General features: G+C 39.4%; 1 protein-coding gene across 3 annotated transcripts in view; it reads left to right on the top strand.

Annotated features, from left to right (window-relative positions):
• The window catches only part of LOC123745658 (esterase E4), a 38055-nt gene that overhangs the window by 12660 nt on the left and 3566 nt on the right, over positions 1-21829 (top strand). Inside the window, exons 4-16 of one of the 3 annotated variants that reach the window (XM_045726433.2) lie at positions 539-610; positions 4300-5914; positions 9014-9167; positions 9443-9554; positions 12745-12941; positions 13794-13943; positions 15718-15903; positions 16086-16276; positions 18602-18758; positions 19959-20146; positions 20538-20617; positions 20923-21138; positions 21711-21825. In XM_045726433.2, coding sequence (XP_045582389.2) covers positions 5903-5914; positions 9014-9167; positions 9443-9554; positions 12745-12941; positions 13794-13943; positions 15718-15903; positions 16086-16276; positions 18602-18758; positions 19959-20146; positions 20538-20617; positions 20923-21138; positions 21711-21825 — 1758 coding nt within the window. In that variant the 5' untranslated portion in view covers positions 539-610; positions 4300-5902. Of the gene's footprint in view, positions 1-538; positions 611-4299; positions 5915-7843; positions 8659-9013; positions 9168-9442; positions 9555-12491; positions 12601-12744; positions 12942-13793; positions 13944-15717; positions 15904-16085; positions 16277-18601; positions 18759-19958; positions 20147-20537; positions 20618-20922; positions 21139-21710; positions 21826-21829 lie in introns of those variants that run through there. The other 2 variants (XM_045726435.2, XM_069312036.1) reach the window with 2 other exon arrangements.

The raw sequence follows: 21829 nt of genomic DNA, 5'->3' as shown, positions 1-21829 counted from the left end.
ATATTAACGCTTCCCTGGAAAACTAGTAATTTTTAGTTGCTTTTTATAATTGACAAATTTAATCTCCTTCTGTATATTGTGCAATGTCTCACTCAAATTGGCTGTTCAGAGAAATTTTATTAAATAACTGCATAGGTAACCTTTTCATATACTGTACGTCCATTTAAAGAGATTCAGTTCCTTTCTGTGATAGAAATGCCTCAACTTATTTCAGAACATTTATCATATTTTCTTAACATTTTTTTTATTCCAGTGCTATTATAATTATGAACTTTAATATTGACTGCAATTATATCTTGATAAGAAATATTAAATGTTTAAACATGCATGTAATTAATTATTTAAATTTAATCAAATTCAATTATTGTTAATTTTGTAATATAAGTTGCAGGACCTTTTTGGCATTCTAAAAAATTTTTTTAATTGTGTTATATATGTATATATGCTATATCAGTGCACGTTAATTAAATTGTCTGGCTTGTTGAAGGAAAATTTGAAGATTAAAGAAGCTGCACCATTTTTTTTCTTTGTCTGACAGGAGCCTGACAGCTGAGTAGGGGCACGACAGCTGACTGGACAGCGCTTCGGATTCATAGTCCTGAGGTTCCAGGTTTGTGCCGGTTTCAGTAAAAGTATACACAAGCTCTGATAATACAAATAGTGGTTCATAGAAAAATTTATTTAATGGTAAAACTTAAGAAGCTCTGCTTTTGAAGTACATACAAAGGTAGCTATGGAACAGAAACGATATCAATGTGACGTGTGTCAGAAATGTTTTCCATGTAAATCAAATCTAACAAAACACAAGAGAATTCACACAGGTGAGAAGCCATATCAGTGTTCAGAGTGTCTAAAATGTTTTCCAGTAAAAGATAGACTAACGTATCACATGATAGTTCATACAGTGGAAAGACCATACAAGTGTTCAGTGTGTTTTAAAGACTTCAAATATAAATCTTATTTGAAAAAACATAAGAGGCTTCATACAGGAGAAGTGCAGTATCAGTGTTCAGTTTGTCTGAAAACCTTCAGTGATAAAAATGCTGTAACAAAGCATCAGAGAGTTCATACAGGAGAAAAACCATATCAATGTCCCCTGTGTCTGAAAGACTTCAGTGATAGATCTTCTGTAACAAAGCATCAAAGAATTCATACCGGTGAAAAGCCATATCAATGTACAGTGTGTCAAAAAAACTTTAAGCAAACAGGCCACCTGATAACTCATATGAGAACTCATACTGGAGAGAAACCCTATCAATGTTCAGTGTGTGAAAAAAGTTTTACTGTAAATTCTGCTCTTGTTAAACACACTTTAATTCATACTGGTGAGAAACCTTATCAGTGTTCAGAGTGCTGGAGAGCCTTTAAACAAGAGAGCAATCTAGTTAAGCACATGACAGTTCATACAGGACAAAAAAAATTTAAGTGTTCAGTATGTTTGAAATGCTTTTCTATCAAGGCGAGCTTAATTAGCCATCTAAAAGTTCATACAGAAGAAAAATCATTTAATTGTTTAGTGTGTAGTAAAGGATTTTTAACAAATGCTGCTTTAGCCAATCATATAAAAATTCATAGCAAAAAATATACATATCAGTGCTCAAAGTGCCTGAAGGGTTTTGCTAACAAAATTAAATTAGTAAATCATATGCAAAGTCATGTAAAAGAAAAAAACCATAATGTTCAATGTCTAAAGGCCTTCAGGAAAATTCCAAACGAAGTAGTTGAGCACTTGAACACAAGCAGGAAAACTTCAATGTAATTTTTTTTTTCAGAGATGTAATGGTTGAATAATAAACTGTTGTACAATGCCTAAAATATTGTTAAATAAATGATATTAATATTATTTTATAATGTATAAAATATATAAAACAAGCCAAGAGTGAATCATTATTGCACTATTATAAATCCCTGCTCAAATGAGTTTCTGCAAAGTCCAATTATTGGTAAATATATCAAACATAAAAATAAAATTTAACAATATTAAACAAGTATTATAGTCAAGACAATAAACACAAAATTGCCAAAATCGTCTGTCGAAATATTCCTAAGCCATTCGCACTGCTTTGAACATCAGAGGTGCATAGTATTTAGACTGTCGTCACTGTGTTTACCTCTTTTTATTGGTCAGATATCTTAACCATCAACCATGATGCTGAAGGTAGTAAAAAAGAATGTAAAGTGGGGGTGGGGGAGGGGATATGTATTTGCATTGGTCAGAAGATTAACATGTAAGAGTAGATGTCATAATATATACAATAAATATAGTAAGAGCATAATATGTGATGTGCACATAGGCTAAACGTTAACCAACTAACATATACAGTATACACTCTACTGTATACACTACATATACAGTGAGGTAGTTTCATAATTTGGTTTACTTGTACACAACTACCCCACCCCATCCATTGGGTGGCAGTGGAAAAGATTTGTCACCCACATTTACTACCCATAGTAAACTATGGAAATATATGGTTAAAACTTGTTAGTCACTTAATGAAATATTTACACATTTCTTGAACATTCGTTTTGGATGGCAGCACATCCTACCGAAGCTGTAAATGGGGTAGACATTTTGTCAGTTTAAAATTTAAATGGAAAAATTCTCTGGAATAGAATGGGGGACCTCGGACAAGACTCGAGCTTTTTTACTTCATCAAGGCCAAAGGTAAATTCTGACAAACTACTGCCTACAGGATGAGTATGGAACGCACCATAAACTACCACTTACAGGATGAATATGAGATGCACAATATTCTATCACTCAGAATGAGTATGGGGTGCACAATATACAACCACTCAAAGGATGAATATGGGATGCACAATAACACAGGATGAGTATAGAGTACTCAATAAACAACACAATGGGTATAGAGTACACAAACAACACAGGAGGAGTATGGAGTACACAATAAATAACAAGACTGGAGAGGGGTAAACAAGCCACTGTTGATGGCAGTAGTAAAATCGAAGATTTATTTATTTATTCTTATACAAGAAAATACAAATTAACGAGTTCTTATTAAAGTACACATGTTGATAGGTAAGTGGTACATTGTTACAAAGCCACTAGCACGCATAGTGTTTCGGCCATAATATTGTGCAGTACTCTAGTAGGAAGAGTAAAGCGTGAGTACGCCATCTCTGCTACAATAGGTGTTTTCAAGTAGCGACTTGTTGACCTGTGAGATAACCCTTTGTGATAGCGGTGTATAGAGGACCTTGGAAAGTACAGTACACATCGGTGTGGTTCACGCCCCAGGCCCGTGGTGGGACAGCCCGGTATCTTGGTTTGCTGCAAAGTACAAAATTCAAAGTCCTAACCTAACCAGAGACGTACGAACTACCACGGGCTCACCATAGCCTGTGCCACTTGGAACTTTTTGTTCCAGGTAGCGAATCAAACAACAACAACCCTCTTGATTTTTCAGATAGGCGGACGTGTGACGTCCGGCTCTTGATTTGAGTGGCCTTTAGTGTTTATTGGCTACATATATATATATATATATATATATATATATATATATATATATATATATATATATATATATATATATATATATATATATATATAATATATATATATATATATATATATATATATATAATTATGCTGTTGTACTTGTCCTGGATCAGACTACCGATGTACATCATTTATGCCAGGTGGTAGATGATTTTATACTATATATTTGAGGTGGATACCTGAGGACCCTCAGTGACTGCTATTGTGCTTTGATATGATATTCATTCCTCACCCACTAATTATTAATGTATGTCACTACCATCCCGTACTTGCGTTTAAAGCATGCTAGGGGTTATAGTGTACCACTGCGTCAGGATAGAGCCTCGTGTCAGCTAGTCCCGAGGGAGGTCAATGCCTGTTAAAGATTACGAAGAGCTCTGATAAGCTGGAGTATTTGTGATACGTAGAGTATCACTTGTAAAGAACTTTAGTTTCTTATTTTTTTACGGTGACCTGTTTTATATGCCCCAGTAAACTGGTGTATTTTATGCTAGCCTTTTTACTTAACCCTAGACGTTTATTGAGACTTTGGCCAGGTTATTGTTTTCCAGTGATGCTGTGGAGCATGAGGTCATGACATTAAGTAAAATTACCCACTTTACTTAATGACATGACCTCATGCTCCACAGTATCACTGGAAAACCATAGCCTGGCCAGAGTCTACCCATTACTGTCGTACTAAAAGACCTAACCTACTAGAGGACCCACTAACAGAAAACGGGACATTGTCAATTTTGCAAGCTGCCATTTTCTAATACCACTGTTTCTGGCCTTAGGTAAATAATACGTCAAAATGCGACGTGCTATTGGGACGACGGGTTGAACCATGACAACTGATGTGATAGACCTGTGGTGGACAGCCATAACAGCTGAGGCGGCAGACTGGTGATTGGCAGCCATGACAGCAGACTCGTCAGACCAATAATTTACCTGATTTTACCTGAGGGCCACTGACACTAGTGGCTTCGACGAGGACAGGAAGCCGACGGCTTGTTGAAGGTCCCTCCCATTTGCCTTGATAATCTTTTCCAGTTGAATTTTGAAATTCAAGGTTTGGCATTTACGGCTTCGGCGGGTAGGCAGTTCCACAGGTTTACAACCCTATAGGCGAAAAAGCATCTCCAGCTGTTTTCTGTCCTACATTGTGGCTTATTGAGCTTGAACCCGTTGCTCCTCGTTCGTGTTACTTTGACCTTTTGAAGAAATTGTCCGGCTCAACATCCTAAAATTAAACTAATACTAAAAAAGTATTTTAAAAGTTTCAATGAGATCTGCCTTGGCATGCCTGGTTTGCAGCGTTGTTGACCCTGTGGCCCTCAACCGTTCTTGATACGAGAGATGCCTTAGATCTAGAATGATTTTTGTTGCCCGGTGTAGCACTTTCGCCAGAGTAAATATATGTCCTGAAGATGAGGTCTCCATACTTGGATATAGTAATCCAAATGGGGACGTACCAGAGATTTATACAGTTGAATCATTACCGTCTTTTCTTTAAAATCAAAGGTACGCTTGATTGTTCCAAGGGTTTGGTTGGTTTTCTGAATGCTGAGCAACTTTCAGTGAGCAGTGGATCCCGACTCCAATGTTCATTTCTTCATCAATCTGTTGTAATGTAATGTTAACTTGGTAGCCAATAATGGGAAGCCATGACAGCTGAAGCGGTAGGCCAGTCATGATATTTCTGAGGGAAACACAGCATTGGGATAAATATTAAATGATAGTAGTAAACATCAAGACACGTGAAACTTATAAAACTAATAAGTAAGACGGAATTGAACATGAAATAAATAATAACGGTTAGTGTAAAATTATAAAAATGCGTAAAACACAAATAAATCAAATTCACAGTATGAACTTGACCACAATGAACACTGAGTGAAGAGGATATGTCGTAGTCTCTTAAATTAAATTGAAGATGTACAAAAACATCAGGCTATAGACTGTAACATTGACCTAAATAAGTAACTTACCTAAATAAACATTTATTTATTATTTATTTTATTTATTTATTTACAAAAAAAAAGAAGCATTTCGCGTGTCGAACAAAAAGAACGTAAGTGCTGATTAGGTAACTGAAGTGAGGTGTGGACATTGAAGATGACGCTCAGCGCGCCGGCAAGCCAGTCACCAGCACAGTGCAACTTGTGCAGCCGTTGATGGAGGGGCAACTTGTGCAGCCGTTGATGGAGGGGCAACTTGTGTAGCCGTTGATGGAGGGGCAACTTTAGTCTCTGCACAATTATTAAAGCAGAATAAAAAGAAATTTCAGAGTTTTAACAACAGCAAGACACCGTAGCCATTCGGCCAGTTATCAGAAACACAAGATTGCTTGTAAACTTTAAATATAATTGTAGAGAAGTAGTTAAGAAGTGTCACCACATGCAGCAGAAGGTAAGATAACTTAACTGACCCGTCCTCTTACAAATAACTTTGCTTTTCCCTCATATGCGTTACATAAGCAAAACAAGAGCGCCTCCCATGCCCTTGCGCCATCTTCTTGAGATGATTTCGGGGCTTTAGTGTCCCCGCGGCCCGGTCCTCGACCAGGCCTCCACCCCCAGGAAGCAGCCCGTGACAGCTGACTAACACCCAGGTACCTATTTTACTGCTAGGTAACAGGGGCATAGGGTGATTTGTTTCCATTGTTTCTCGCCGGCGCCTGGGATCGAACCCAGGACCACAGGATCACAAGTCCAGTATGCTTTCCGCTCGGCCGACCGGCTCCCTTAAATAGCCCTACTGTTCAACAAATCCATAGAGTGTCATACCTTCCCTGATATCCTCAAAAAAGCAAGAGTAACGCCAGTTCATAAAGGAGGCAGTCCGGCGGACATAAACAATTATAGACCAATATCAAAGCTACCCATTCTATCAAAAATATTTGAAAGAATTATCTACAAACAGCTCTATTCCTACCTCGTAAAATTCGACATACTCAGCCCCTGCCAGTTTGGCTTCCGGTCCCAAAAGAGCACCAATGATGCAATCATTAGTCTCCTTGACGTAATCTACTCAGCCCTTGACAAAAATGAGTTTCCGATTGGACTCTTCATTGACCTAAGAAAAGCCTTTGATACTGTTAATCAAACTCCAGCATTATGGAATCCGAGGCCTTGCCCTGGACTATAACCGATCCTATCTTAGTAACAGACAAATGTGTAACCATCAATGATACAACCTCTTCCACTCTACCAATTACCGTTGGAGTGCCATAGGGCAGCATCTTGGGACCTCTTCTATTTCTTATATCATAAAAAAGATACCTTTTATAATTGTAACTAGCTCATCAAGATTGTAATTTGCTTAGCTAAATGAATTGTGAGGTTCAGTCCCTGAGCCCATTATGTGCCTCTAACCCTTTCCACTACCGCCCACAAGATGGGTATGGGGGTGCATAATAAATGAACTAAACTAACTTATGATACTGGTAAGCATTGATGAGTACCTTACTAATGCTAATCCCCACAGTCACACAGCCCACCCGAGTCTGTGTGACTGTGACACCCAATGATGAGTTAACTACTTCCTTTGTAACTAGATCAATCCTAATAATCTTTTCATTCATGTTTCTTGTTGATTGATTTTAATATGCCACTTGTGAGCCACGGATTGTTTATTCTTTTGTCAGTTACTTGCTTAATAAGGATGAGACAATGAGTGTTGTAGAGGCTTAGAGTTTTGGAGAGAAAGAGGTTAGCTAATGAATTTATATCCTGTGTATTATTGAATTCAGAGTCCAAGTTAATATTGTGAAGTGCATTTGCGAGGTTGCCTAAAGCTGTTTCACTGTGTAGCCTGAATGTGAGTTTCTTGCTTTCTGGTGGTGTTATGTCCATGTTTGCTATGAGGAAGGTAGGATAGTGGTCAGTTGTTCTGTCATATATTATACCAGATGCACGGGGAGCTGTTATTTTAGTTCATAAGTGATCCAAGTTAGTGGCAGATATTTGAGTGACTCGGGTGGGCTGTGTGACCGTGGGGATTATGCAACCCATTCTCGCACTTTCGTATAGTCAATATTGACTTATTAAATACGTGCATATGTGACATACTAAACATACTAGTTTACCTTGAAAAGCTTCATAGAAAACACCGACCTTACCTAACCTTCTTAGTATGTTAAGATAAGCATCTTATTGCTTCGTAATTACAATTATTACTTAACCTATACCTATAATAGGTTAAGTAATAATTGTAATTACGAAGCAATAAGATGCTTATATTAACATACTAAGAAGGTTAGGTAAGGTCGGTGTTTTCTATGAAGCTTTTCAAGGTAAACTAGTATGTTTAGTATGTCGCATATGCACGTATTTAATAAGTCAATATTGACTGTAAGTAAGTGCGAGAACGGATTGTAACAGCATACAGGAGTTCATGCTGTTAAGGAAATAGTCAACTTGAGGGGTATTTTGTTGACCCAGGTCAATATTGAAGTCTCCTCTTAGAATGATGTGATTCTGTTGAGATTGTTGTTAATGATAAGATTCCTTAGGTTATCTGAGAATGAAGCTATATTGGTATTGGGAAATCTATAGATAGTACCGATAGTCAAGGAGGATTTAAGGGATTTACTTGAGAACTGGGCAAAGGTATATTCACAATAGTCGTCTCTATCACTGATGACACTATTGCAGATGAAGGTATCGTGGTAATATATTAGGCTTTTTTATTAGGCCTGCAGTTGTGAATGGCTTTATAACCAGCTAAGTTGTAAAGTTAGATATAGTCTTTACTTAGCCAGGTTTCTGTTGATATAATGAACGATAATTTAGTACCTAGTGCTGTGAGTAGTGCATTTATATCATCAAAATGTTTACTAAGTGATCTAACATTTTGGTTGAAAACTGATAAGCAGGTGCTATTTTGGAGTTAGTTTTTTGCAAGATTTACTGTGTAATACCTGCAATAATGATGGTCAATGTGCTGATTGGTGTAGATATGAGACAGAAGATGTCTCAATAACTGGAAAAGATCTTCAAGGCAAATGAGGAGACCTTCGACAAACCGCCAGCTTCCTGTCCTCGTCGAGGCCACTTGAGTTAGTGGGGCTCAGATAAGTCAGGTAAATAAATATAGCCTATAACTCATTGTATCTTCTTGAACAATGTCTACGATAACCAACATAAGAGTCTGTGAGTAGATAAGACTTCTCCACTTGGATTTCTAGTGTTCTGTACCACGTGCAGTTATGATTTACTGAATATATAATATATATATATATATATATATATATATATATATATATATATATATATATATATATATATATATATATATATATATATATATATATATATACACGCGTATGTAACATTAACAATTGCGTAACCATAGCTTCAAAAGATTGTCACTTGCTTAGGTAAACGAACTATGGGGTTCAGTTTCCAGAACCCATTATGTGCCTCTGTAGCCCTTTCCACCACCGCCCACGGGTTGGGTTTGGAGTGCATAATAAAGAAATAAATTAAATTGGTTTCATTTGTACAGAAGATGACAAGTGTGGTGCCTAGCGCGCGAGCCTTGAAGCCAACATGGTTGCTGGGATTGGTGGTCTACTGTGCCCTTTTCTGCTACTGCGGTGCTGACTTCCCTCAACTCTCGTCTGATGATGCAATGATCACCCAGTTGACTGCTAGCACTGGTGAGTCAATTAAATCTCTCTCTTTCTCTCTCTCTCTCTCTCTCTGTCTCTCTCTCTGTCTCTCTCTCTCTCTCTCTCTTTTGCTCTCTCTCTCTCTCTCTCTTGCTCTCTCTCTCTCGTTCTCTCTCTCGCTATCTCTCTCTCTCTTTCTTTTTTTTTCTGCGCACGTGCCAGTAGGTCTGCTGCAGTGTTCCCGTCTAGCACGTGCCAGTGGTGTTATATGAGAGGATGGATTAGTCGATGTAAACATTAAAGAGTTGGGGTTACTACAACAGAGTCTGAGGACTGGGAGCCCGTGGAGCACCAGACGCTGCTGGGGACCATCACGGGACGCAAGGAACCAACAATAGGACTTCATCGACTCGTTACCCACTACTATGCATTCAGGTATTTTACCCCCTACTAGGCCATCTTTCTACTTACTAGTAGTGACAGTCATAACTGTTCATGATAATACAAATTTACTTAGAATATATTAGTAAGAAGCATTGGCCTGTAATTGTACTATATTGATTTTGAAATATCCCCAGAGGTACTGTACCCTACCTTGTTTGGATCCAAATAATTTAAGTATTTACCTGAAGGCCACCATCTCTCCATTTACATCAGAGGTCCGCGGTTGTTCAACGTCCTACCAGCGAGCATCTGAAATATTACAGGAACAACCGTGGACATCTTCAAGAGGAAATTAACTAGATTGTTTCCTCCAAGGAGTGCGGGACCAACCAGGCTGTGGTGGGTATGTGGGCCTGCGGGCCGCTCCAAGCAACAGCCTGGTGGACCAAACTCTCACAACTCAAGTCTGGCCTCGGGCCGGGCTTGGGGAGTAGAACAACTCCCAGAACCCCATCAACCAGGTATCAACCAGGTATAATCTCATTAGTGGCCTTTACGAGGACAGAAAACCGGTGGCTCGTCAAAGGTCCTCCCATTTGTCCTGATCATTTACACAGCTGGATTTTTAATTACAACAATGCATTGGCATTTATGGTTTTAGTAGGTAGACAGTTCCATGCGTTTATAACCTTGCAGGTGAAACAGCATCACATGCTTTCTGTCCTACATTGCAGCGTGTTGAGCTTGAAGCCATTGCTCATCGTCTGTGTTACATCAGACCTTTTAAAGAATCTACTCTTCATTCCCAGCATCTACTTATTTGACGTTGTCAAATAATTCTTGATTTAACACCAGTTAAAGCAATACCTTTCATTTCCGTTAAGAGGTTTTGCTGTCTCTGAGTTGTTTTGAAATGTCTCGTTCATAATCTTAAAATTAGTCTCGTCTGGTATTGTGGACTCCCAAATCCTGCTTCTCGATGTCTGTTATTGTTGTGTTGATTTAGGGGCGACGACGATCGTGGGATCGGATGCGCCCCGTCTGCCCCTTCTCGATGTCTGTCTTAATAAACATTGGCTAAGTGCTTGTTAATCTAGCAACCAAATGCACTGTTTATGAATGAAACAACTTTGCACCTGACTCATAACTGGTTGCCTTCGAACTTTTCTGGAACAGTTTTTTTTCCTTTTGTTCATATTACGTTTGTAATACCTTCGGTATTCCCTACAATATGGCGGAAATAAGAGAAAATGGCAATGGAGCTGACGAGAAATATAACCGAATCCAGAATTCGGCTCAAAAATCACGCTCAGGAGTCAAATTTCGGACATTTACGATATTTTGAAAACTGCAGGGGGGTTTGGGCAAAATATGACCCATCGCCGTTTTCAGTAATTGGCACATTTTCGGTATAAAAAGTCGTAATATGAAAATGAAAATTGGTGTAGAGTCAGAATTCGGCTCAAAAATCACGCTCAGGGGTCAAATTTTGGACATTTCAGATATTTTGAAAACTGCAGGGGGGTTTGGGCAAAATATGACCCATCGCCGTTTTCAGTAATTGGCATATTTTCGGTATAAAAAGTCGTAATTTGAAAATGAAAATAGGTGCAGAGAGTCAGAATTCGGCTAAAAAATCACGCTCAGGAGTCAAATTTCCGACATTTCATATATTTTGAAAACTGCAGGGGGGTTTGGGCAAAATCTGACCCATCGCCGTTTTCAGTAATTGGCATATTTTCGGTGTAAAAAGTCGTAATTTGAAAATGAAAATAGGTGCGGAGAGTTAGAATTTGGCTCAAAAATCACGCTCAGGAGTCAAATTTCCGACATTTCAGATATTTTGAAAACTGCAGGGGGGTTTGGGCAAAATATGACCCATCGCCGTTTTCAGTAATTGGCATATTTTCGGTGTAAAAAGTCGTAATTTGAAAATGAAAATAGGTGCAGAGAGTCAGAATTCGGCTCAAAAATCACGCTCAGGAGTCAAATTTCCGACATTTCAGATTTTTTAAAACTGCAGGGGGGTTTGGGCAAAATATGACCCATCGCCGTTTTCAGTAATTGGCATATTTTCGGTGTAAAAAGTCGTAATTTGAAAATGAAAATAGGTGCAGAGAGTCTGAATTCGGCTCAAAAATCACGCTCAGGAGTCAAATTTCGGAGATTTACGATATTTCGAAAACTGCAGGGGGGTTTGGGCAAAATATGACCCATCGCCGTTTTCAGTAATTGGCATATTTTCGGTGTAAAAAGTCGTAATTTGAAAATGAAAATAGGTGCAGAGAGTCAGAATTCGGCTCAAAAATCACGCTCAAGAGTCAAATTTCGGAGATTTACGATATTTCCAAAACTGCAGGGGGGTTTGGGCAAAATATGACCCATCGCCGTTTTCAGTAATTGGCATATTTTCGGTATAAAAAGTCGTGATTTGAAAATGAAAATAGGTGCAGAGAGTCAGAATTCTGCTAAAAAATCACGCTCAGGAGTCAAATTTCCTGGTAGCCGTATCAGTCACTAAACAAAAAATTGGGCTAGTCTTATTACAAATTCGCTACTTTTAGACCGTCAGCTCGCTACTTTTAGCAATTTGAATCTGGCAATCCTGTAACCGATCAGCCCGACCGCTACGAGCGTGTAAACAAGAAACTCCTGGGGCGAGCAGGATAATTTTTATATATTTTTATTGGATCCCTTGATGGTTTCAAGCGTAGGTTAGACATATATATGAATGGGATTGAATGGATATACATAGGAGCTGCCTCGTATAAGCCACTATAGGCCTTCTGCAGTTACCTTCATTCTTATGTTCTTAATAATACCAATAATACCAATAATACTTAATAATACCCGAAACGCTGCGCGTACTAGTGGCTTTACAAGACTGTAATTACCATATTTGTATCCTCACATTCCTTATGTACATTCTTGTATATGCATAAATAAAAATAAAATAAAATTATGCAGAGCCTTGTGGCTGAGTGTGTCTTGCTGGGGAACTGGTGCAAGTTCTGTCATGATTGACACCAATTTGCCTTTTAATCCCTGGTGATGTTGCCTTAATGGCGAGATACATTTTTTCCTCGTTATTGAGGTGGTGGGTAACATTCCTTACCCTCTGATTAATATCAGTTTTCTGTAATAACTAATTGTCCACTGTATTTTGTTCTTTTGTATGTTTTTTAAATATAATGATAGGTATGATTATTACCTGATAGTTATTATACCTAACCTCATCCAGGGGTATTCCATATGCTGAGCCTCCGGTTGGAAGCCTACGACTGGAGGAGCCCGTGGAGGCTAGGGGTCGATGGGCAGGCGGGCACCTCAACGCCTCCACGTTTCGGCCATCTTGTCCACAATATAACCATAAGCATAAGTTGATACTGGGTGATGAGGACTGTCTCTATCTCAATGTATACACCCCTAAGTTACCAGGTAGGATGCCACTAGCTTTCTTTCATCATGTTATTTACCATTCTGCTCTCTATCATTGTGTTCTTTACCATTCTGCTCTCTATCATTGTGTTATTTACCATTCTGCTCTCTATCATTGTGTTCTTTACCATTCTGCTCTCTATCATTGTGTTCTTTACCATTCTGCTCTCTATCATTGTGTTCTTTACCATTCTGCTCTCTATCATTGTGTTCTTTACCATTCTGCTCTCTATCATTGTGTTCTTTACCATTCTGCTCTCTATCATTGTGTTCTTTACCATTCTGCTCTTTATCATTGTGTTCTTTACCATTCTGCTGTCTATCATTGAGTTCCTACCATTCTTTGTGTTCTTTAACAAGTTCTCCATCATTATATTATCCACTATGTTTTCCGGGGAAAATATTATTATTAAGGACCTGCCCTAAATGCTATGTGTGCTAGTGTCTTTACAAGAATGTAAGAACTCTTGTTTAAACTGTATTGTATTAAACAAAATCACGTTCTGTACCATCATATTCCCTACCAGCAAGTTCTCTACCATCACATTACTCCACTCTCATGTTCATTGATCTTTATGGAAGTACAAAACATGTACTGTTGTAATACAAAATTTAACTTTTGTACTATTAATTATAGAAGCCTGTAGAAAATGTGATTTGACTGCTTTATATTTTACCTATGAATTGACATGATGAGGAGGCTCATCATGGCTCCTACGGATTTTCTCATTGATGCAGTCACATTAGTGTGATTACTCTCTATGAACTCCACTTGTATCATATTTCAATTGTATGTATTTTATATAAATAAATATTATGATTGCTATTACTGTATTATTATGATTGTTGCAGAGTCAAGGGAGGGAAGCAAGGGCTTACCTGTGTTCGTGTTTATCCACGGAGGAGGCTACGTCAGAGGGTCGGCCTCGTCGCACGGTGCAGCCCGACTTCTCGCTCACAATGTTGTCCTCGTCACCTTTAACTACAGGCTAGGGGCTCTAGGTCTGTGCCCCTCCATGCATCTATAGTCTACACCAGTATTAATACTCACTTCTGTGTCAAATTGTATTTCTACATCTCTTATTTTTTCTTCTGAGTATCAGCATGTATCTGCTATCATTTGCATGTATCTATCTACTGTCACTAGTATGTATCTACTAGCATTAATACAGAGTTTAAAATTATAATTGTATTTGGCAATATTAATTATGATAAATATTTTACACAGCTGAACATTACGTAAATCAGTGGTTTTAAAATTATTTGAAAGAAAGTTTACTTTAATAGGACAAAATGCTTTTTTTACTCTAGTGGTAAACATGTGGAACAGCCAACCAAGATATATAATACAGTGTGGTGCAGTAAGCATGTGGAACAGCCAGCCAGGATATATAATAACAGTGTAATTACCTAAGTGTAGTTACAGGATGAGAGCTACGCTCGTGGTGTTCTGTCTCCCCAGCACTCTTTGTCATATAACACTTTGAAATTACTGACGGTTTTGGCCTCCACCACATTCTTACCTAACTTGTTCCAAGCGTTTACCACTCTGTTTACAAAAGTGAATTTTCTTATATTTCTCCGGCAGCTTTGTTTCGTGAGTTTAAATCTATGACCTCTTGCTCTTGAAGTTCCGGGTCTCAGGAATTCTTCCCTATCAATTTTATCGATTCCTGTTACTATTTTGTATGTAGTGATCATATCGCCTCTTTTTCTTCTATCGTCTAGTTTTTGCATATTTAATGCTTCAAACCTCTCCTTGTAGCTCTTGTCCTTCAGTTCTGGGAGCCACTTAGTGGCATGTCGTTGCACCTTTTCCAGTTTGTTGATGTGCTTCCTAAGATATGGGCACCATACAACCGCTGCATATTCCAGCTTTGGTCTAACAAAAGTGTGGTGCAGTAAACATGTGGAACAGCAAACCAGGAGATATAATACAGTATGGTTACAGTAAACATGTGGAACAGTTTAACAGGAAATATAATACAGTGTAATGCAGTAAAAGCATCTAAAAATGAGATTAGACAAACACTTCTTAAATCTGCATCTCTTCATGTTTATGCCTCAAAAAGCTTGCCTAAACAAATAGCTAAGTTTACATTTAACAGTCTGTTGTTGTTTGCAGTCTTTTGTAAGACAACACTGTATCAAACCTTAAAACAGAGTAAACACGATACTCAATTTTATATCTAGAAGTGTTAGCAATAAAAACATATTTTAATCTTTAATTTTTTTTTAATTTGTAAGGCCTCACTTCTTACTTTGTGTCAGTCTGTGATTAATTTTCCCCAATCCTACTGGGATACTACTCTTAATCTGTCCCATTATTTCTGAGATACTGTTTACCTGTCCCAATCCTTCTGGGGAACCTATATCAACCTGTCCCAATTCTTCTGGAATACTGTTGTCAACTTGTCCCAATCTTTCCAGGATACCTTTGTTAACCTGTCCCAGTTCCCAACTAACCACTTGAGCTGGATGGCAGAGTGACGGTCTCGCTTCATGCAGGTCGGTGTTCAATCCCTGATCGTCCAAGTGGTTGGGCAACATTCCTTCCCCCCCCATCCCATCTGAAGTCCTCATCCTAATCCCTTCCAAGTGCTATATAGTCATAATGGCTTGTCACTTTTTCTTGATAGTTCCTCTCCCCTCTCCTGTCCCAATCCTTCTGGGATACTGCTGACAACCTGTCCCAATCCTTATAGGACACTGCTGTCAACCTGTCCCAATAATAGAGTAACAACTGGTGTCATATATCTGAAAATTTTATTTTCAGGCTTCATAAGCACTAATGACACGACGATACCAGGTAATTATGGGGTGTTGGACCAGATTGCAGCCTTGCAGTGGGTCAAGTTCAATATCGATCAGTTCGGAGGTGATCCGAACAGGGTAACCTTGGGCGGTTTCTCAGCCGGCGCCGCATCTGCCCATCTCTTCATGCTGTCTCCCAGATCCAGAGGTAAGTCGTCCTGATGCTGTCTTCCAGATCCAGAAACAGAACGATTTTTACAAAAATTTAATTTTTAAATAATTTTTTTTTTTTACAATATTATAAAACGAACAGAACTTGGTTGGCTATTTACGTTCTGTTGCAAGACACTATCATTATTGTTGCATGACTGTGTAACTTTTCTTGTGCAGGGTTGATGCATAGGGCGGTTATCATGAGCGGCAGCACCTACTGCTCCTGGGCCACCAGTGCACAACCTCAGAAGTATGCCTCTGTTCTCGCTCAGGGTCTTGGTTGTCCCTTCAACTCCTCAGCTCAACTCAAGTCTTGCATTGCCTCTAAGACTTATCAAGAGATCCTTACTGCCCAGGCACCCATTATGGTAAGGTCTTCAGGGGTTTATAATGTGCTAACATTATTAAGAAGCTTAAAGAAAACAGAGCATGATGCATTCAAGGAGTTGTGTTTAGTGAAGCATAATTTTCAACTGTAATATTTTAAATTGTATAAATTCATTCATATATTTAAAACGAAAATGCATTGTTTTGGAAGAGCAAGTGAAACACATCAATAAGGATAATAATTTTATTTAACTTGGAGCTAGGATTTGCTATACAGTGTATAATGATTAACATAGATAATGTAATGTAATAATATTGAATGGAATGTAGTAAGTAAATTAATGGATAATGGATACAATCTGAGTCACAAAGAATGAGGTAACAGATAACAATTGAAATGAGTTGACGTAAAACAGGAGAAACATAACTAATTGGAACTTGATATAATGAATAAAGGAATTAATGCAACATTATATAAGTGGGAGACAAATTGCTGGCATATAATTAGTGCATGACATAAGACAATTGGAAAATTGCTATAATGTAACGTCTGAATGTCTGGCAGAGCCAACTGAACAAGTCGGCGTCGACCGTCCATTCTGTGGAAAGGGGAATGAACCGCGACAGGCTGTCTGCCAGGACATTAGACACAGCCCGGATATGAACTGCACGGAGAGCTGAACCCCGAGAACTCAGCAGAAGAGCCACTTGAAATGACCAGCCCCAAAGAGCTACGGACCCCCACGGTTCAGGCAATGAACTACCAGAGTGCAGTCCGAATGGAGCCGGATCATGGTGCCCCAAGCGAGCAGAATCTGATGCAGCCTAAGCCACACTGCCACAAATTCCCGCACTGTACTGTGAGCCAGACGGACGGATAGAGCCCACCGCCCCTGGCCGGCCTGGTGAGCACTGGTCACAAAACCCCAGCCGAGAGGGGAGGTATCTGTGTACACATTGAGGCAGGGCTCTGGAAGGCACCAAGGCACCGAACCCCGAAAAGCCTGAAGAGGAAGCCAGTGATGAAGCAGCCGACACAAGGCCCCCGGGGGATGAACCCAGCCATCGCAAGCGGAGCGGAAAGGACAGCCCCGAAGGAAACAGAATAGATGCCGCATCCAAACCCGACCCAGCGGGTAAATGATCACAGCGAAGTTCGGACTTCGCACTGCTGCTCGAGCAACCGTTGAGAGACCTGGGACCCCCTCAGAAACAGAGGACGGCGAAACTACAGCCAGATAACTCCTGGGAGCTTTCAATATCAGTCTAATAGCTCCTTGTAGCTGACAGGGCTTCCCCATAGAAAAAGTCCATTTTACATAGATTTCATTTCATGTTGGCCTCCAATCAAATGCATGATAAAACGATGATAAGTTACCAAAAGAATCTGCCCTCAAAGACATTAACTTTGGATTGCCTTGCCTTTAAGCAGGCTGAGAACAATAATAATTAATACACCAAGAACTTTAACAAAATCTTAATTGTAGATCAATTAAAGTTTTGTTAATAGATTTTGTTAAATAGAGATAAGGCAAAATTAATTTTATTTACCCGAGGGCCACTAACACACTAGTGGCCTCAATGAGAACAGGAAGCCGGAGGCTTGTCAAAGGTCCCCCCATTTGCCCTGATGATTTTTCTAGCTGGATTTAAAATTTAACAGTTTTGGCATTTAGGCAGGTACTGTAGGTGGTTCCATGGGTTCATAACCCTGTGGGTGAGAAAACATCTGTTTTCAGTCCTGCATTGTGGCTAGTTGAGCTTGAAACCATTGCTCCTTACATCTAACCTTTAGAAGAAATTATCTGAATCAACATCCTCCAAATTGTTCAGTATTTTAAAGGTTTTGATGAGATCCACCCTATCATGCCTGATTTGCAGTGTTGTTAGCCTATACTATACTAGCAATTCCATCTGTCATCATACTATCATGCAAGGAGAGCATGCCTTTCCATTGTTACCTTCTGAATGATGGGTGGGAGTGGTGTGCATGATACACATCTCAAATTATGAAACTAGATCACCATAAATGTGAGTTTGCTTAGCGACTGTGCTCATGGTCTTTCTCGAACCCATTTTCAATACATGCATTAAACTGTGTAATTAGCTTATCAAGACTGTAACTTAATTGCTTAGCCAAATGAATTTTGGGGTTCAGTTCCTGAGCTCATTATGTTTGTATTATTATCCACTACCTCCCATGGGATGGGTGTGGTATATATGATAAATGAACTAAACTAACTCTTCTCTACTGCTTGAGTTTCTACATTCTTAATAGTAACATTTTGTGACTATTACTGTGCATTTATTTAGCTCTTGCTTGGCAGTGTGTGAGCAGCTAAAGATACTTTGTGTATTACTTGCAGAAGTATGAGTTCTGGCCAGTCCCATTCTCTGTGGTGGTGGATGCAGGGCTGCGAGACAACCCGGTCCTCCCTGGACCCATTGACAGTCTCCCACCAAGTACACCTATGCCAGTACTCATAGGCACAGTCCCTCAGGAAGGACTTTTGTTTGCCCTTGGTAAGTTTGGCAGTCATGGCACATATTTCTTAAGTACTGTACAGTATGTAGATTAATAGGGGTGTACCTGGCTGCTGTTGGGTCTTTCTCCCCCCTTTCCCACAACCTCCTCTTTCCCAGTCTTCCCTGTCAATTCTTTCCTTTTCTTCCTCTCCAACTTTCTTCCCAGGATCCCTCTCTTCCCACCGCCATTTTTCCCCAACACCAGTCCCCCCCTCTCTAAGTCCCCCCCCCCTCACCTCTCCTCTCCACCATTATGCAGTGATCCAGGATAGATACAAACACTTGGGATAGCTGCCTGAGAGAGAGTCATTTACATTGATTTGGGATCCATTTGCAAGGGATGTGCCAATTCCCGTGGTGTAGTGGTAAGACACTCACCTGGCGTTTTGTGAGCGCTTTGTCCTAGGGTTCGTATCCTGGCCGGGGAGGATTTACTGGAAATCAATCCTTAACTATAGCCTCTGTTTACCCAGCAGTAAAATGGGTATCTGGCTGATAAACTATTTGGCGGGTCATATTCCGGGGAACATAGGATTAAGGACTTGCCCGAAACACCATGCGGGCTAGTGACTGTACAAGAATGCAAGAACTCTTGTTTATCACACACAGAGATCGCACTAACGTGATGCATCAAATGAATAAATCCACAAGGGCCGTGACGAGGATTCGAACCTGTGTCCGGGAGCATCCCAGACACTGCCTTAATCGACTGAGCTATGACAGGGTAAAAGGGTTGAAACCGAAGTTCTACTGAACTTACTGGATCCCGTAGCCTCTCCGAGGCACAAACCAGGATTTTACACAACCCCCCCCTGCACCTGTGCTATGTGTACGGCCTATTGACATAGCTCGGGTGTAGGGGGGGGGGGATTGTGTAAAATCCTGGTTTATGCCTCGGAGAGGCTAAGGGATCCAGTAAGTTCAGTAGAACTTCGGTTTCAACCCTTTTACCCTGTCGTAGCTCAGTCGATTAAGGCAGTGTCTGGGATGCTCCCGGACGCAGGTTCGAATCCTCGTTACAGCCCTTGTGGATTTGTTCATTTAACTCTTGTTTATATAAATAAATAAAAAAATATAAAAAATTGATGAGAAGAAACTACTGTATTGAATTTAGTCACAGTGCCAGTGGCTAAATAATCTGAGCCCAAACAACTTATCAATCTATTTTAATGGATATTATTATCATTTGTATTGCAGGAATAATACTAACAGCAGAGCAACCTGACCAACCATCAGCTGTATACGAGGAGTGTGTGCAGTACATCATCAAAGCCTTCTGGCCCAACCTCAGACATGCCTCCAGTGTCGCCCAGCTGGCCGAGGCCTTCTACTACTCACCTGGGGCCAGGCACTCACTCGACACACTGGCTGAGGAAATGACCGAGGTCACTCAACTTGCCAAAAATTGAGGGGTGATGAGAGGGGGAAATTATTAAAAGAAAAATTTAGGGAGAAACTGCAAGGGCTTAACTAAATGCATTTTATCTTCTCCAGTGCAGTTTAAACACACACAAACTAATTGTTACTTTGATGCAACATTGTAACAACATAGTTCAAAAACAGTTAAGAAGTTGTGTGTGATGGGAAATTATTTACTATACAGCTAAATAAAATTGTTGAATAACTCCATGGAAATATAAACCACCATTTCAAATTTCAATGACTTTGATAGTACCTGTAGCAGGATTATAGCCGATGTGGGCAATATTAGTCATATAAAGCAACTGACATTTACAGGTTAGAATAATCATATCTTACAGATCTATTTTTCCACAGCAAATGACGGATTATTTATTTGCCTCTTGTGTAAACGATGCAGTGGTTGCTCTTGCCAGTGCCAAGTACACTGTTTACAGGTGAGTAGCACCAATGACTGTCTTTGCTAGTTTATGCTGATTCTATATGTAAATAGATGGATATTGAATAAGTTTATAAACAAAAAATTAAATATGCTTAAATGTCACTTAGAATTATGAGTGTCATCATTCATTTATTGCCTTTAAATACTAATACTTAATAAATGGTTATCATTAAGTTATTGCATATTAAACAATGGTTTCTACCAGTTCCCTCCTGAAACTGATAGGGATCATATGTAATATTGCCATCAGAATAGGTGAACTATTTAAAATGATGTAACTGTGACCTGCACTGTTGTCAGCTACGTCATGACACACCGTGACCCAGTGTCTCCAGTATGGGCCCAGATCCTGTACAATGAAGCAAAGAAGCACGGACTGACAACCCCACTCTTGACAAATGGTGTCTCTCATGGGGACACCCTTCTCCTGATCTTCTCCAGTAAGGAAGCTGGTACCAGGAATGAAGCCATGTCCCACCTTCTTACCTCCACATGGAGTCAATTTATCAGCACTGGGTAAGTCAAGATATGCTGTAGAAAATGCAGTCAGGGTATAACAATGTTCACATCCTCTATTTCTGAGGTCAAGCAAAATGCAGAATGGGGAAGTAATTTAACAAAATTATTTTATAAGCAAATAAGAGCTTAAATATACATTAAATAAAGCAGATTAAATGTATATTAACATGTAATAGTAAATACATGTAAAATTAACTTATATAGAAATATAAGGAATGCATATATGCACAAAAAGTGACCAATAAAATAACATTGAATAAAGTATAAAGTAAACTGCTTGTATATGTATGTATGATGAGGTGGGGGCAGTGTCCTCTGTAAACTTTCCATACCATCAGCCCAGCTGGCGAGGGGCCATTATAAAGCCTCCTTGAGTTTGATGATTTCATCTGAGTAACTTGAACCCATTACTCTTGTTTACTAAGGTTCTCACTTGAGACAGTCTTTAATAGCAAAGAATTGTGCAGCACTAATCGAAGATATATCAAATATATAATAAGGTATCATAAGCTGTTGGAAGATAGTCCAATACAAACAGCTCCACAATATAATGATGTTAACATGTACAGGAGAGTTGAGGGAGGCGCAGGGTCACACTGGACACCCGTGGCAGCTGGGAAACCTGTAGGTTACTACAATATTTCCCTCCAGCCAGCCATGGTCTACACTCCCTACAGGCCAAGGGTCA

This window comes from Procambarus clarkii, chromosome 71 (genome assembly GCF_040958095.1).
Source record: "Procambarus clarkii isolate CNS0578487 chromosome 71, FALCON_Pclarkii_2.0, whole genome shotgun sequence".
NCBI lineage: Eukaryota > Metazoa > Arthropoda > Malacostraca > Decapoda > Cambaridae > Procambarus > Procambarus clarkii.
This window is presented reverse-complemented; position numbering and strand designations above follow the sequence as displayed.